General features: G+C 44.0%; 1 protein-coding gene across 2 annotated transcripts; it reads left to right on the top strand.

Annotated features, from left to right (window-relative positions):
• Positions 1-11,976: 11,976 nt before the first annotated feature.
• On the top strand, positions 11,977-16,093 carry NHLH2 (nescient helix-loop-helix 2). Of its 2 annotated transcripts, XM_004462939.4 has the most exons (2): positions 11,977-12,463; positions 14,104-16,093. In XM_004462939.4, exon 2 carries the CDS (start codon positions 14,112-14,114, stop codon positions 14,517-14,519), a length of 408 nt encoding a protein of 135 aa, XP_004462996.1. In that variant the 5' UTR covers positions 11,977-12,463; positions 14,104-14,111; the 3' UTR covers positions 14,520-16,093. The 2 variants fall into 2 exon arrangements, with proteins under 2 accessions (XP_004462996.1, XP_058158981.1); XM_058302998.1 differs by lacking the exon at positions 11,977-12,463 and having other exon boundaries at positions 13,012-16,093.
• The last annotated feature ends 1,265 nt before the right edge of the window (positions 16,094-17,358 follow it).

Consider the following 17,358-nt stretch of genomic DNA (forward strand, 5'->3'; position numbering starts at 1 on the left):
GTCAAGTCCTGCTGTCATCATCAATATTCTTAACATACTGTATCTATTCCAGAGCATAGGGTGTCTATCCCTTTTCCACCTTAATTCGAGGCCTCATCATCTCTCAGCTAGATTACCATACCAGTCACCTAAAAGGACTTTTTTCCTCCTGCCTTGCTTTGTACTGCCAACATAAATGCAATATAATTCAGATCTTGTCCCCTGTGCAATTTTATTCTGAACTTTTGCATATGTTGTTCAAGATGCTCAGGGAACAGGTCCATGCTCACTTCTAGTCTCCTCTCCCTCGACTACCTGCTGTAGATGCTTTTCAATCTGGAGCATTCTTTTTCCTTTGCTTTGAATAGCTCCCTTATTCCTTATTACCTGAAGAACTCTTACTCAACTTTTAAAACTCAGCTTTATGGTTCCTTTCTCTAAGAATCAGTGTCTTCTGTGCACAATTCCTTTTCATTCCCCTGGAACTGGATCAGTTGTCTCTCCTCTGATCTTCCATAATCATCGTGCAAACTCTACCTTGGTGCTTAGTACATGTTATTTAAACATTCCCTTTATATGACTGTCTCTCTTATAAGACTCTTGTTTTTTTAAAGATTTATTTCATTTGTTTCTCCCCACCCCCTTCATTGTTTGCATTTGCTGCATCTGTTTGTTGTGTGCCAGTTTTCCTTTTTTAAGAGCCACTGGGAACCAAACCTGGGACAACCCATGTGGGAGGGTTGTCACCTCTGCTCCCTGCTTTAGTGTGTCTCTCCTTATGTTTTCCTCCATGTGTCTATTGTTGCATCATCTTGTTGCGTTAGCTCGCCACACCATCCCGTTGTGTCATCTTGCTGTCTTGCTTGTCTTCTTTAGGAGACATCGGGAACCAAACCTGAACCTCCCATGTGGTAGGTGGGAGCTCAATCGCTTGAACCACATCCACTTCCCCAACACTGAGTTTCTTAAGGGCAGAAATTACATTTTTTTCTTCTTTAGTCTTAATACCTTATAGAGTACCTGCCTCATTTTAATTGCTAAATAAATATTCATTTTTCCAGGTAAATAAGCTGAGCAGGGACAAATCTGTGCATTAGGAGGTGATATGGAAGATGCCATGATGACATATGTTCTACATTGGCCTCTGTGGTTCGATGGCTGCTCCAAAGTTATTGGCTTCTGCTGAATCAGCTAGAAGGCATTGGAGACCAGAAGTGACTATCACAGTGAGGGCCAAAGAGGGGCAATCCCTTTAAGGAAGCAGAAGACACAATCTCATCTATGACAGGACGTATGAGAAAGAAAGGTAGGCCATGAGGTAAAGGGGAAAGAAGAAGAAATCAGATATGATTTTGAGGAACTACCAAAGGCCAAGTGTCAGTCCATTTCAGTGAGGGGGCAGCCAAGGGGAGGTCACACTCCTTCATACGCTCTGCTCCTTGGGCCTCTACAGCGTGCTCATGGGAGACGAGGAGCAACGTGGTATTCAGGTGCTAACAGGCAACCGGCGGGGGCGGTCGGCATAAACACCATCCACGGCCCCAGACTTCTCTCCCGTGAAGTGACAGCTTTAATCTGCTCGGGGAGTGGCAGCAAAGACTGTTGCCCAAGGCACAGGAAAAAATGTGTGTGGGGAGATGTGGTTTGGAGCCATATACCCCAGAAAATCATGACCTTAAACTTAATCTATTCCTGTGGGTGTGAACCCATGTAGGTAGGACATTCTGATGTGGCTACTTCAGTCAAGGTGTGGGCCACCTCAGTCAGGATGGGACTTAATCTTATTACTAGAGTCCTTTATAAGTAGAAGGAAATTCAGACAGATAGAGAGAAAGCCATAGGAAGCAAGACCTTGAAAGTCAACAGAACCTGGAAAAGAAGAGAGTCCAGGGAGGCTGCCATATGCATTTTTATGAGACGGAGGAGCCAAGAACCAATGGTCACTGGCAGGCAGTGCCAGAATGCCAGTCTTTGAGAAGAAAGCATCACCTTGATGAGGACTTGCTGTCAACTTCTCCTAACCTCAAATCCATGGATTAATAAATTTCCTGTTGTCTAAATGAACCTATTGCATGGCATTTGCTTTAGTAACAAGGAAACTAGAACAGGACGGGAGAAGGAAAGACGCTATCTATGGGGGAGAAGCACAAAACCTCTTGGGCCTGAGATTCTAAACTAACATCAAGCAGAGGTTTCCTAACACTGTGGGAAGAGAAGAAAACTCCTGCTTAGGATCAACCACGAAGTCAGACAGAAATGGGTTGCCAAAAGGAGCAGAAGCAGGAATGCAGAGAAAGACCCACATCGGAGGCCCAAGCACATAGGCCTTCCCTACGATTCAGTCTATAGGATAACCCAGCAAAACTCTCTTACCTCTCACACAAACCTAGTGCAAAGTAACAAGCAGCAGCAGTTTTAAGCTGGGGAGGGGTGGGGAGGTCATGCAGGCATGCAGGAATTTCGAAAGCTGATGGTACAGCAATAACTCTGAGAAAAATCTCTGGCACACCAGCTCCAACTCTAAGAAGAAGGAAAAGGCAGCACACTACGAGAAGCATTTAAATCCTGTGGTGCCCTTATAACAATAATAGCAACAACAAACCCAAATCCAGCTCAACTCCTGACGAGCTCATTTCAATTCTCCATACTAAGGGACTAAGAGAAGAAGAGTCATTTTCATTTCTAGGCATAAATAATATTTCCCTCACTCTCTATTGTTCTACATCCAATGTCTGGAATTTACTCAAAAATTATATCACACAAATGCAACCCATTGTAAAGAGACAAAGTAATCAAAAGAAACAAATTCAGGAAATACCCACCGTTGGGACTAGCAGACAGAGACTTTAAATATAACTATGATTGAGATGTAAAATGACATAGTGGAAAAGATAGACAACATGCATAAACAGATGGGGAATTTCAGAAGAGAGATGGGAATGACAGAAATTTTAAAATCCTTTATCAGAGGATATTCTCATCAGTTGACTAAACCCAGTTGAGGAAAGAATCAGTGAATTTGATGATCAGTCAATACAAATTACCTAGACAACACAAAGAGAAAAACAGTGGGGTTAAAATAATAGATAATCCAAGAGATGTAAGACAGTATTGAACATTCTAACATACATGTAATTGGAGTTCCAGAAAGATACAGAAAACAGAATGGTACAGAAGAGATATTTGAAGATATAATGGCCTTGACTTTTCCAAAAATAATGAATGATAGAAAATTTCAGCTCTAAGAAGATTGGACACCCCCAAATAGGATATGCACTAAACAAACAAACCAACAAACACCTTACACAGACCTAAATACATCATAGTCAACCTGCTGAAAACCTAAAATAAAGAGAAAATTTTTTTTTTTTTTACCAATGTAAAAAGGATTTATTGAAGGGGTGTTATATGGGAATTTTACACATGTGCATGATTGTTTCATAATATCACAATTTCAGTAATAAAAACATATATTTAAAATAATAATAGGATGGGTTGGTGGAAATACACCAAATGTAGGATATGGGCTATGAAAAATAGAAGGCTTCACAACCACAGGAATGGATTAAGTTTATGAACATGTTTTCTGTTACATGCTACTACAAATCATGTTATCATTAGCACCACTTTAACACAGACTCTGTACAAATTAAACAATAGTTCCCCATTGCATCTTCCAATTGGCTCCTGGGTAATTTTTAACCTACTTTCTAGCTCTATGAATTTCTTATTCTAGATATTTCATGTAAATGGTACCATACAACATTTATCATTTTCTGCCTGGCTTATTTCACTCAACATAATGTTTTCAACATATATTGCTCAACAATAAAAATGAAATTCTGATAAATTTACAACATGGATAAACCTTGAAAAATCCAGAGATTTTGAAACAAAAAGTAATGAACTGTTATGAGATCAATAATGCATGACATAATATAATTGGATTAGTTTTATTCTGTAAAGAACAAAATATTATTTATCTAACATGTTCAAAATGGAATTGTCAATTTTATTATATTATATAACTTAAATATTTTATTTTTGATTCATTTCTACAGAGGAAATTTGTGGTTACTTTGCATTATTTCCCTTCAATTATGGTATGAAAGAGAAAATTTTGAAGGCAGCTGGTGGGGGTGGGGGAAGGGCCACATTATATACAGAACAAAGATAAGAAGTACAACAGAATTCCCTTCAAAAACTATGTAAGCTAAAAAGAAATGGAGCACAAACTTTATAGAAAGAGAGAAAGACGAGAGAGGGGAAGAAGGAACAGGGGGTAGGGAGGGAAGAAGGGCGGAAGGGCGGAAGGGATATTGCTAATTTACAATTCTATACCTGGAGCAAAAGTTTCAAAAACGAAAGCAGGAAGTGATTGTAGCTCAGTGGTTGAGTGCCTGCTTCCCAAGTACAAGGCCCTGGGTTCAACGCCTGGTACCTCCTAAAAAAAATGAAAGCAAATAAAGATATTTTCAGAAAAATAACAGATGAGAGAATTCAGTGCCAGGTGACCTACTCTGCAGTAAAAATTAAAGTAAGTTCTTCAAGGTAAAGGAATGTGTTAATAGATAGAAACTTGTACCTACATAATAAAATGAAGAACTCTGGAAATGGTAAAATACTACTATGCAATAAAAAGAAGCAAACTATTGATACATGCAAAAACAATTCTGGTTGAAAGAAAGCAGATGAAAAAAAGAACATACTTACATAAAGTTCTAAGAACACAAAATAATACCTAGTAAAAGAAAGTAGACCAGTAGTTTCCTGTAGGATAAGGAAGTGGGAGTAGGAAGAGGGATAGATTACAATGGGTGAAAGGAATACGTTCACCATGTTGATTGTGGTGACGGTTTTAGGGTCGTACACATGTCAACACTTCGTGTGTTTTTTTATTTTTTATTTTATTTTCTCTCCCTTTCCCCACCCCCCCCACCAGTTGTCTGCTCTCTGTGTCCATTTGCTGTGTGTTCTTCTGTGTCCGCCTGTATTCTTGTCAGCAGCACCTGGAATCCATGTCTCTCTCTTTTTGTTGCGTCATCTTGCTGTGCCAGCTCTCCATGTGTGCAGCACCATTCCTGGGCAGGCTGCACTTTTTTCACGCTGGGCGGCTCTCCTTACAGGGTGCACTCCTTGCACGTGGGGCTCCCCTATGCGGGGACACCCCTGTGTGGCAGGGCACTCCTTGTGCGCATCAGCACTGCGCATGGGCCAGCTCCACACGGGTCAGAGAGGCCCGGGGTTTGAACTGCGGACCTCCCGTGTGGTAGGCGGACGCTCTATCCGTTGGGCCAAATCCACTTCCCACTTTGTGCATTTTAAACAAGGGTAGGGAAGCGAATGTGGCTCAACGGACAGAACGTCTGCCTACCATATGGGAGGCCCAGGGTTCAAACCCAGAGCTTCCTGGCCAGTGTGGTGAGCTGGCCCACGTGCAGCACTGCCACAGGCAAGGAGTGCCGTGCCACGCAGGGGTGTCCCCTGTGTAGGGGAGCCCCATGCACAGGAGTGTGCCCTGCATTGAGCTGCCCAGTGCGAGAAAGGCGCAGCCTGCCCCGAAGTGGCGCCGCACACATGGAGAGCTGACGCAGCAAAATGATACAACCAAAAAAGAGACACTAATTCTTGGCACCACCGAGAATACAAGTGGACACAGAACACACAGTGAATGAACACAGAGAGCAGACAACCGGTGGGGGGTGGGGGGGAAGGGGGGAGGAAATTAAAATAAAATAAAATAAATAAACACAGGCAGTTTATTGTGTATAGATCACATCTCAAAAAAGCTGAAGGGGGGGGGGAATGTAAAATAAATAAAATCACAATATATCATTAAATTTATTAGAATGGCTGAAATAATAATAAGAGGATGAGCAACTCAAATGTTGCCACAATAAAGTGAAATGGTTTATGTACTTTGTAAAATAGTTTGGCAGTTTCTTATAAAATTAAATGTATGTTTATCATACAGGCCCATAATCTCACTCCTAGCTAGGTATTTACCCATGAGAACTGAATACATACGTCCTCATAAATATCTGTATGTGCATAGTTATAGCAGCTGCATTCTTAGTATCCAAAAACTGGAAGCAACCTAAGTGTCCATAATTGGTGAATGGACAAATAAATTGTAGTGCATCTATATATTGGAATACATCTCAGCAATAAAAAGGAATTAACTACTGATGCAAACAACAACACAGATGAATCTAAAAAGCTTTTTGTTAATGAAATGAAAGAAGTCAGACTTCAAAGTCTACATACTGTATGATTCAACTTTTATGATATTCAGGAAAAGGCAAAACTGTAGGAATAGGAGTTAGATCAGTGTTTCTGTGAGGTTAGATGTGGATGAAGGGATTAACTGTGAAGGGGTACAGGGGATTTTTTAGGGTGATAGATGCGCCCTATGTTTTGATTCTATTGTTTACATGAATGTACGTATTTGTTAAATTTATAGAACTGAATACCTGTGAAGGGTGAATTTTACCGTATGTAAATTATACCTCAATGAATTGATTTTTTAAAAATTTACCATCTAAACCATGAAAACAGTGATGTTTAAAGAAAGTCATACTACACTCAGTACAGTTCTTTTAAAAATTTAACTAAATATAATGATAAATGTTTATAGGCCTCTTTTTAGGTTTCTTATTTGATGGGAAAAGCCCAACTCTTGGAGAAATAAGTTCTTCCTGTTAAAGTTAAAACAACAAAACAAAACAGAACCAACAGGGTGACAAGCTAAAATGCATTCCTGTGTTGCCAAGTTCTGTTGATAGAAACCTGGGAAACACTGCTGAAGATATGAGGAAACAAGTATGAGACCAATCTACATAATATTGAAGGTTTGCTATTTAGTTGGATGAAAGAACAGATATTTCTAACATGTTTTGCTCATGGCAATTTTACAGATTCTGCTTCAATAATGAAATGTACAAAAAACTTCTCCTTTTAGGGAGGTAGTTCAAGGAAAGATGTATGGGAGAAGATATACTCACAACTGAAATGATCTTTAAAAAAATGGATGCTCTATGGAAAAATTGTGGAGACGTAACCACCGAGGCAGTAGCTGCTTTAACTCAAATAAATAGGAGACTAGGTCAGAGATACCATACCATCAAAATTTGTTAACTAAATAATTTCTATGCAAGAATTTACCATAAGGAAGTTGAGGCAGACGTTTACAGGTTATCATTCACGTCGTTAGCTTTAGAAATTTGAGTTTTTTAAAATACGGTAGAATCTTTGTAGTAAGTGAAACTGGAGAGCATGAAAACCTGCTGTCCCACAAAGATATATGCTGGTGAACAAGTGGCAACATACTTAAAAATATTGCTCAACTTTAAGACAAGTGTTCCAAATTTGTTGTCTTTTTCTTTGGCGGCAAGTGACTGTCAATAGTGTGCTACCAGCAGAGGGTTTTTTTGGTTTTGTTTTGTTTGTTTTTAGTAAACACACTTAATGTGTCTCTTTAGAGTAAAGTATATGTTTTCAAAAGAGGTAAATGGTAACTTTTAAAAAAGAAGGTTTGCTATGGAGAAAGCATTTTTGAAAAGAGAAATTTGGAAACTTTTCTACCGTTACATGCTTTTTGCTGCTCAAAATAATGAAAACATGCCATATATCAAAATCTCCTATCTAAGCATTTAAAACCCTTGGAAACAGAAATTTCTAAATTAAAAAAAACTTTCTCAGATAAAGAATTTCAGAGGTCTTCAAAGCTGTTTGTTAAAAATGCTAATTATTTTATGGATTATTTTATAAGAGTAACTAATTCACCTGGGAAAGAAATTACTAGTCAAATTTCATCAAATTTTAGGCATAGCTGGTTGATAAGACAGAAAAATGGAATTCTTAATTTAGTTAACACAATGATGAACTTCTACTTGAACCTTGAATTTTTGTGTTTTATCTTTTTCTGCCATGTCAGTCATAAAACACACATACCTAAATAAACTGAGTTTAAATCAGGCCATCAAATCACTTTGTCAAGAAAGGTGAAATAATGACTCCAACAAAACGAAGATTATTGCCCTAAAATTTGTATTTTATCAACAATGTAAATTATCCTCGGTGTGTTCATAATGTAAACTTGCCTTGTGCTGCTAATGGATTTCTGTGCTGTTAATAAATGAAACTATTTCATAAAATATTTATTTTACATTTACCACACTTTTAAAACATCTTTTTTGTGTAAACTTTATAATTACATAATATGCACAATAGTACATATATAAAGCTTATTAATAATATGTATATATATACTGGATTTGCATGCTCAACATTTTTATTGACGGGGTGCAAAATTTAAGAAAATAGATTGGAAACAACCGCTTAGTGGAATTAACAAATAATTATAACTCCTTTGTTGTCCAAAATGTCTATCACGATGCTAGATTCACAGTAAGAATTTAAAACTGTGCTGACTCACCAATTACCGCTGAACACAAAAGGTAGCAATTTACCTGTATTTTCTGTGTATGTATATTTTTCCGTCAGCATATGCATTTCATTTGGTGAATAATTCTTCTGTTTGAGTATGTTCGTGTCATATACAAAATATTTGTACACAGTGGTTGAGAGTGAGGTTTCTGAATTTAGAACACTTGAATCTAAATTTTGACCCTAAAACTCATTAGTTACGTGACTTTGAATGGAATATCATCTTGGATCCCAGTTTCTTTATATGCAAAACTGGGACAAAAACGGTTCCTACCTCACAGGTTTGAGGTGAAGGCTTAATGAAATAACATGTGCACAGCCCCTGGACCTGAGACTCCCACATGGGAAGGGCTCACTCCCGGTTTGCTGCCAGAGCTAGAGATTTATATGTATACCAAAACACACGGACACACACTCTAGGTGAGTGTGTCTCTACAGCTGGTTCTTAGTACACATCTATACTGAATAGTAGCGATAGTATGATTAACAAGATGACTAACCAGCACTTACTGAGCGTGAGTTCTAGGCACTAGTTTATGCATGTCACATAGCTCATCTTGTTCCTCCAGGAAAAAGACATATGACGTGACATAACATACTTTTGCAGTTCCCATGTTCCAGGTTAGAAGACTGAGGTCCATGAAGTGTAAATCACTCACTTACGTTCACACGGCTGTATAGGATGGAGCCAAGAAGTCTGGCTCTTTTAATTACCGCTATACTAACCCCCAATGGAATGTGATATGGTTTGATATTACTCCCGTAGTCCACAACATGTTAATATGCACGGTGCTTAATATTTTATAAAATATTTTCACACACATTGCATCTCATTAAGAAGCCTGCGAGGTGAGCAGAACAGGATTATTATCCTCACTGTTATAGGAGAGGAAACCGATACGGCTGACACCATGAGTGTGTTTTCACGGAAGTGTTTCTGTGTTACAAACACCCTGGGTGCCCCTGTGCATAGGAGTCGGTCACCATAAAGGTACGAAGTGCTTATAATGCGTCCAGCACAGCCTGGGCACTGGGGTTGTGAGCTGCAGACCCTCCCTGGAAGCTTCACAGTCCAGTGGGAGAGACAGATATGGAAACCAAAAATCACTGTCCCGACGTGTATGCAGTCCCTAAGGGAGAGATGAAAAGGGAGCTGATGGAGTGCCGAAGGGGCCATCTGTGCCAGAGGTCTCAGAAAAGGCGGGGGGCTTCCCTGGAAGAAAGGAGGGCCCGTGTGGGCCTGAATCTGTGCTCGGGACTCTGGCCATGTGTCTAGGCACGACTAGGTGAGGACCAGTCCTTGGGCTGGCTGATTTAGTAAGGTATGCACCTGCGGGGCTAAGGGTGCAGTGAGTGAGCCTGACGGTAAACCAGGATGTGCCTGGATCCACACACAGCACTGCAGAATGGGACCCCTGTGCACGCCCCGCCCCACCCCCCAGCACCCGGGAACCAGGAAAACCAGCCACTCCCCGCCCTAGCAGCTGCCTTCTCCCAAGCCCTGGCGATTGGACCCACCAGCTCATCAGCCTGAACGTGTAGCAGTCTAATAGAGCAACCAACCCCCTTGTGTGTGTTGTGGGCGCTGAAGAAGTACAGGTATCTGCGGGAGTGCACGTGTGTGCACACTCCCGGGTGCTTGTGAACGCTTAGTGTTGGCAGATTAGGAAAACTTCCCTTCCCCCTCCGTCTTCACCACCGCCCCCCGGGGAGTTGACCCCCTCGCCTGCTTCCATTGCCCCGTGTGTGGCGGGCTTCTGCCTCCACTTAGATGTGCTATGGATATAGAAAACACATGTCTGCGCTGGCACTGGGTGGAGGCAAAGCTGGAAAGTGCCCTAGTCCTTGGAGGCACTTCCAACTTGTCCTTGCCCCACCCCATTCTGGTTCAGGAATCTCCCAGAGGCGGAAAAATGTGTCCAAAGGCAAACAGTACTTCTGGCTGCAGAGGAACCCAGGGGGTCACTCCCAGGCATGTGCAGCTCAACTCCCCTTCCCAGACGATGAAGCCTGGTTTTAGGGCAAAACTGGTAAAGGAGGGGAAATGAGGACTGCTCTTTCCACAAATGCTCCCCTAGGGATTTGGGAGGTGGAGGGTAAGGTTTATTTCTTTTAAGCTTGCCAAATCGAAAACAAACTAAAATCATTGCACATAATATGCCACTGATGGTGACTAACAGTGTCTCTGTGTATTGACAAAATAACTGAAGTAGATCTTTTTGTTATAAGACATATAAATTCAGAGCCATGGGGTCGTGTGAGGTAGAAGGGTTAAGTGCCGGAATACTGGTGATTTGTGTGTGTTTACATCGCAGCCCACTGCCCTCTGAATGTATCCCCGTGTTAAGAGGGGCAAGAGTGGAGCGCAATAATCAACACATGTAGTGTGTCATATCTTAAAATGAATGAGTGAGAAGAAAAACAAACATGCTCAGAAAGTAGAATGCTATCATATAGTGGTTCCCAAAATCACAATACCTGAATTCTGTTCCCAGGTCCACCAATAGCTTAAATTAATCTGCTGAAAGGTTTTCATCATCGATTTACCTATTGACAAATTAGTCCAGTGGTGGAACATCTCTAAAATATTAATATGCTTAATCGAGCATTGTTGAAATACATTTTTAAATGTATACATAATCATTAATAAATATTAGCTGTTGTCTATCTGAACATGTTATATCCTTGTAGCACCTGATATAGTATGTGTTTCCATCTCCCGGACACAAATATTTTCCTACTCACTATGGAGAGATGCTGGTTTTGTAATATGCCAGGGGAATTTTTCTACAGTCAATATGTTGTTTATTTACACTTAAATACTGCATCAATAATCTGAAAAAGAGAAATAGTCTGATTATGGTTAGAGACTATTTAGAGGCTATGGTTTCTATCATGGACTGCTTTCAACTGTTATGTTTTATGGCACAGGTTCAGTGGGAATCTGATCTGCTAAAATATTTGGGCTGTGAAAACTCCCACACTGTGACAGATGTCAAGTCCAATTAAGTGACTCATGTCCAGGTTTCTGTCCAATAGGATTTCCCATTAAATATCAATTTAGGGGGAAAAAAATTCCGTCCCCCTTCTTAAGCCTTTATCTCTTCCACCATCTCTAAGCTGAATCAATTGGTACCAGGAGAGCCAGGAAAGCACACATGCATCTCTGCCTCCCTGCTCTGGCTCTCCCACCCTCTCCCGTCTCTCTCTCCGCTTCCCTGTCACTGTCACTGTCACTCGAGAGACGTTCACTTTTCACCAACCTTTCTCCAAGCATCTCCAAGCCACTGGCTAGATATTTTGCTACAAGGTAAAGGAAGGAGGGATTGGGGGTGGGGCGTGTAACCAAGCCTGGAAAGACTTTGAAACTGGAAAATAGGTGTCTGTTTTTACAACATTCAAGTAAATGAGGGGAGAGGAGGAGGCAACCTTAGGTCCGAATTACAGTATTGTGTTCCTGGGAACTGGGGAGACATCAGCTGAACAAAGCCTTATCTCAAAAAAAAAAAAAAAAAAAAAAAAAAAAAGACTTCTGAGCAAGATCGCATCCCTGCCCTGCACCTCCCGGTTTCTGCTCCGCTGTATTAAGAGCAGGGAAAGGAGTCCTACAGAAGCGGAATCTTATCTTAACCATCTTTCTTATTGATTCTTCCGCTTTTAGAAAGTGAAGGAATCAGCCCTTTGATGTGATTGTGTTTATCTCTGCATCTCTTTTGTTATTTATAGAGACCTAGAAGAGGAAAAAAGGCACGAGACTTTTCAACACCTCGTTTAAAACCCAAACCAAACCAAACCAACAACGAATTACTCGAAATGTTTGAAAGCAATTAGAAGGAAAAGGCGACCAAGTGAACAATCAGCCCTACCGCCCACCTTCCCTCGCTGTGGACACCAGAGAGATGACAACCGCTTTTTCATTTTTTACTGTAATAAATATTCGCTGCTTTTAATACTTGCCGGAATTTCCCCTCCGCGATTCTCTGGAATTTTAACATTAAAAGATTGGAGAAAAAATTATCGAAAAGGCTTTTACAAGGTAAGGCTCCTTAAAAAAAAATTTTTTTTTTACAGCTTGAAACTAAGTTAGGTTTTTTTCACATCGCATCTATTGATGTATTTCAGTTCGTTGTTAAAGAAATAAAACTCCTACACGACATGTTGTTTTTGAATATCTTTTAAAGGTATCTGGAGGAGAATTCAACACGCTTTAAAGGCAATCCTGGAAGTTTGTAACCGAGCCACAACTATGTCGTGGCTTGTGATTTTCCATTACTCGCGCATTTATTTATGCCCTTTCGAGCCGAATGTGTAGGTGCAAGTTGTTCCACTTGTAAACGTGTCGGTGAAAAGCCCGTAGGGAGGCACAGGCAGTTCACTTGGAGCATTTGTTTTTATTTCGCTTAGAGGACCTATTCTCCTCGCAGGGAATGAAAGCTGTTTTGGAGCCAAATTCACGCGAAAAGCAAGTGCCGTGCTGGGAGCCGATCGCGCCTCCCCTTGCTTTGTTTCTGGAGGCGCAAACCCTCCTCCACGTCGCAGGCGCCGATCGCTCCCGCGACGAGCGGGGCTCGGGCGGCACTTGCCGGGCCCAGGGCTCCCTCCCGGCGCGCGCGGCCCGGGCAGCCCCGCCTCGCGGGCGCCTGTCCCCGGTGCTGGGAGCCGCAATCCCACCCCCGAAGCCCGGCGGTTCCCGGCGGACCCCTCCCAGATGGCGCGGTCGGGGCCGGTCCCCGGGCGCCCAGGAGGAGCCGGGCAAGGCGGGCGTCCTTAGAGGAAGGCCAAGGGCACGCGCCGGCCGGGCCAGGCCGCCCGCGGGCGGCGGCGGGCTCCGAGCTCGGGCCCGGGGGCGCCTGGCCTTGGCCGGCGAGACGCGGGCCAGGCGGCGTGCGGCAGCCCGGCTTCTCCCCGCGCACGGGCCTCCCCGTCGCTCGCGGGCCGCTCCTCCCGCGGGGACCCGGCCGCCGGCAGCTCCCGCGCCTGCCCGGCGCATTGTTCTGCCCCAGGGCGCCGCGGCTCTAGGTCCCCGCCGCGTGGGGCTGCGGGCGCGGCAGATGGTGCTCCGCCGGCCTTCCCCGGGCGCGGGGGCCGGCTGCCGCGGAAAGGAGCCTCCGCGCTTGTTCAGTCACTTCTTATTTCCGAGAAGCGCGGGGGGCTTGAGGACGCCTTCCCGCTCCCGGCCGCCGGGGGCCCCGCGCCCAGGGCGAGGCCTCCCCTCCGCGCCCGCGCGGCCAGGCCGGCGCGGGGCCCTGGAGCGCGGCCCGCAAGCCCTCGCGCTGGAAGGGCGCCCCGCCTCTGCGCCCCGGTTCAGACCTAGACGTGCGGAACGTGCCGGGGGCCGGGGGCCCGCAGGGCGACGTCGGTATTGGGCCCTAGAAGGCACAAACACCGAGTCCCGGCGCCCGCGGGTCTGCGGCGCTCCCCGCACCCGGCCCGCAGGCCGCCCTCAGGCCGGGGCGCGGCGCCCGGGATGCGGGGAAGCGCGGGGCTCGGGCTCGGGCCTGCGCCTCCCCGCGCCTTCGCCCCCGGCGGGGCCTGCTGGGCGGGCGCGCCGGCCTGGTGCGGGGGCGCGCGGGGGCGGCGCGGAGAGGGCCCGGTGCGGTGGGCCTCGCCCGCCCTCCCCGAGCCCCGCAGAAGAGCCCGGGTCCCTGTCTGACCGCTTTTCTGACTCCCCCTCAGCCTCCAAAATGATGCTGAGTCCGGACCAGGCCGCCGACTCGGACCACCCCAGCTCGGCGCACTCGGACCCGGAGTCGCTGGGCGGCGCGGACGCCAAGGTGCTGGGCAGCGTGTCGGACCTGGAGCCGGTGGAGGAGGCCGAGGGCGACGGCAAGGGCGGCGGCCGCGCCGCGCTCTACCCGCACCCGCAGCAGCTGAGCCGCGAGGAGAAGCGCCGCCGCCGGCGCGCCACGGCCAAGTACCGCTCGGCGCACGCCACCCGCGAGCGCATCCGCGTGGAGGCCTTCAACCTGGCCTTCGCCGAGCTGCGCAAGCTGCTGCCCACGCTGCCCCCGGACAAGAAGCTCTCCAAGATCGAGATCCTGCGCCTGGCCATCTGCTACATCTCCTATCTCAACCACGTCCTGGACGTGTAGCGCCCGGCGCGGGCGGGACGCGAGCCACCCGCGCGGCCGCCGCGGGGCTGCGGGAGGAGGCGGCGCCGCGGGGCGGCCTGCGCGAGGGACGCGGACGACGAGGGGAGCTCGCCGGTGTCGGCGGGGCGGCGGGGGTTGTCTGGTGAGCCCTGGGGTTGTCTGGTGAGCCCTGGGGTTTGGGGGGGGATGTTTCCAGGCAGGGCGCACCTCCCCGGGGCTTCCGAGATGAGCGCCCCCAGGCCTCCCCTGGCCCTTTTAGGATCCCTTCCAGGGTTGTTGGCTTTAGCTCACTGGAGACTGCGTTTTGCATTTATCTCCCACAAATCAAACGGTTTTTGAAAGAATGAGGAAAAACCTCAGCGTGCAGGCTTATGGCTTTAGACTATCTAGAGTTTTTCTAATGGACAAATCGCCCAACATTCTAAAGGGACAAAAATCTCTTCCAATATAGAGATTTAAGGTACAGAAAGGTATAACAGAACGCTTTCTGTTCAGCTGTGAAAAGAAAGATGGTGTCAGCATCCGAATAGACAAACTTGGAATATTTGGTTTGGTTAAAATGATATATTGAGAACAAGCAGACGTTGTGGGAAGATTTGAGCTTGGTGAGATTTTTTACGCCAAGATAGGACACCCAGTGCAGACAGGAAAATCCATATTTAAATGGAAAATTTAGTATCTGATTGCTTTTTCAGGCGAAGTGCCCCTTTATATATCCAAAAACATCTATTTGTGACCTTAAACATGTGGACCCATAGGTGCAGTTAGAAAAAGACAACCTATTTTTATTTATGTTAGAAGGAGTAGAGTATTTTTTTCAAGACATTTATTTTTCAGAGTGGTGATAATTTTGCTTTGGATACTCTGTGCCAATTTATTTATTATAGTCAAGTGTTTACACTTTTTCCTGTGGAATAATTACGTCTAACTTTTTAAGTGTTTGTTGAGATTATCCTGTGGTCTTTCTTTTTGCTCTAATTATATTGCACTTGTATAACAAATTTCCCACTGCTCCCTGTTTCTAAACATATTTTATATATTAAGATGTTTGTTCTGGAAAGGTTCTTTTGTTGTGAGATTAGCAACACTAGCACTTCACTATTATAGTTTTTTAAAAAGTGTTGTTATTCTTATCTGTAGTTATGTCTAAAAAGTACAAACTGTTTATAAGGAGAGTAGCTTCTTTGTGTGTGTGTGATGTTTGTGTGTGGGATGATGTTAGGAAACTGAGTTATTTTCCTAAAAAAAAAAAAAAATTCAGAACTACTTTCCTCTGTGACGACCAAAAAGAAAATTCTATAACCTGAAAATGTTTCATGTTCTCAGCTGTGAAACTCTTAAAACAAGGAGTGTATTTTAGAGACAAGGAAAAAAAAAAAAACACATCTGCTATCCAAAGATTTTAGTCTTTTTCAGGGTTTTTTTGTGTCTCTGTTGCTTTATATAATGCAATATTTTGTAGTGAAAATAGATATAATCTGGTTTCTATCTGACGAGTTTTTCATATCTCATGAATGGTGAGCTGCTTTGCATATAAATAAAGGTATCAAATAAAGTTCTCTCTTTTATTTTAAGCATACTGTCTAAAAATAATGAACATACTGGCTGAGTATGAAATACTTGAGTGGTCTCCACTTCTCAGAAAAGAATTAGTATAAAAAAATCCTTAACATAAACATATATATATAGGGATAGTTAATGATCTTCCTAAACTTGACATGGATCAGCCTATAAATAGATACTAAGATATATCATGGTGACATAGATCATGCTGCTCTCAATGAGGAAAAAAATTATGTTTATATACAAATACAACTTGAATCTTAGATTCTTTGCTCTAAAAGGAACCTTAGAAACCATCTAACTGAATCTTCTCAAAGTAGAATTGGGAAACTGAGGCCCGAGGAGTTTGTGACCTGCACTGACCCCTAATATATGACTTCCAGTCTGTGTGACTCTTGTCAAGAACAAGCTGTTGTTTCTAGGGTAAGACTGGCACATTTAATCCAGACACAGATCCAGGATGTGACACCTGCAAACAGGAAAAAAAAAAACCCAAAAAGCAAAAAGCTAAGCTCTGGATTAACATTGAGCTACAAAGAATATCATCTGCAAAAGCCATGGCTAGTATAAACATGTGAGAAGTTCTATCTGTACATAAGCTTAAGACATGAATAACTTTAAATTTATATATATACTATTACGTTCATGTAATATGAGCTAAGATACTAACCACGTGAGTCGCTGTTACACCAAACCTCTGGTTGCAGAGTAAAACATGCATTATGTGGATGTTTGGTTTTATTTGTATAAAATATCTGGAATTTCAAACATTTTTCACTCTTCACCCTGGTATTTCGAAGCCAGGTTCACAAATATCTAAGTTGGGGCTTCCTTTTCTTCTTCCTATGGAGGCGCATATTAGGAAAGCACTTTCTAGGGCATGAAGAACGGCAGCTTCCTTTGCCTTGCACCTAGACCGCGTCTTGGCCCCTGTAACGATGGCTGGTGACTCTCGGACCTGCGAAGACACACGCTCTCCATGGCACTTACGGAGGCCTCCTCATCACGAGGTAGTAGCGAGAGATGACTCCCAACCCTCATAGCCCTCTTCTATTATCTGACCGAAAAATTGACCTGCTCCTGTCAAGGAAATGAAGTCAAATTCCCACTTCTGAAGACCTTCTGAGGGCCTCTCTGTTCTGGTTTATGAGCCCAACTTCTAACTGCTACCAAAAAAAGCACTGTCCTCCCATTCAGGTGTAGGAGGGACCATTCATTCACCTCCACAGGAAAAAGGCCGTTGCCCTTGGCACGTCTTTTCTGATAGGCTCACTTC

Source organism: Dasypus novemcinctus, chromosome 9, assembly GCF_030445035.2.
Source record: "Dasypus novemcinctus isolate mDasNov1 chromosome 9, mDasNov1.1.hap2, whole genome shotgun sequence".
Lineage (NCBI taxonomy): Eukaryota > Metazoa > Chordata > Mammalia > Cingulata > Dasypodidae > Dasypus > Dasypus novemcinctus.

Bases quoted from the DNA above. Each gene is read 5' to 3' on its own strand.
- NHLH2 (XM_058302998.1), top strand. From the start codon at position 13,479: ATGGTGCTCCGCCGGCCTTCCCCGGGCGCGGGGGCCGGCTGCCGCGGA.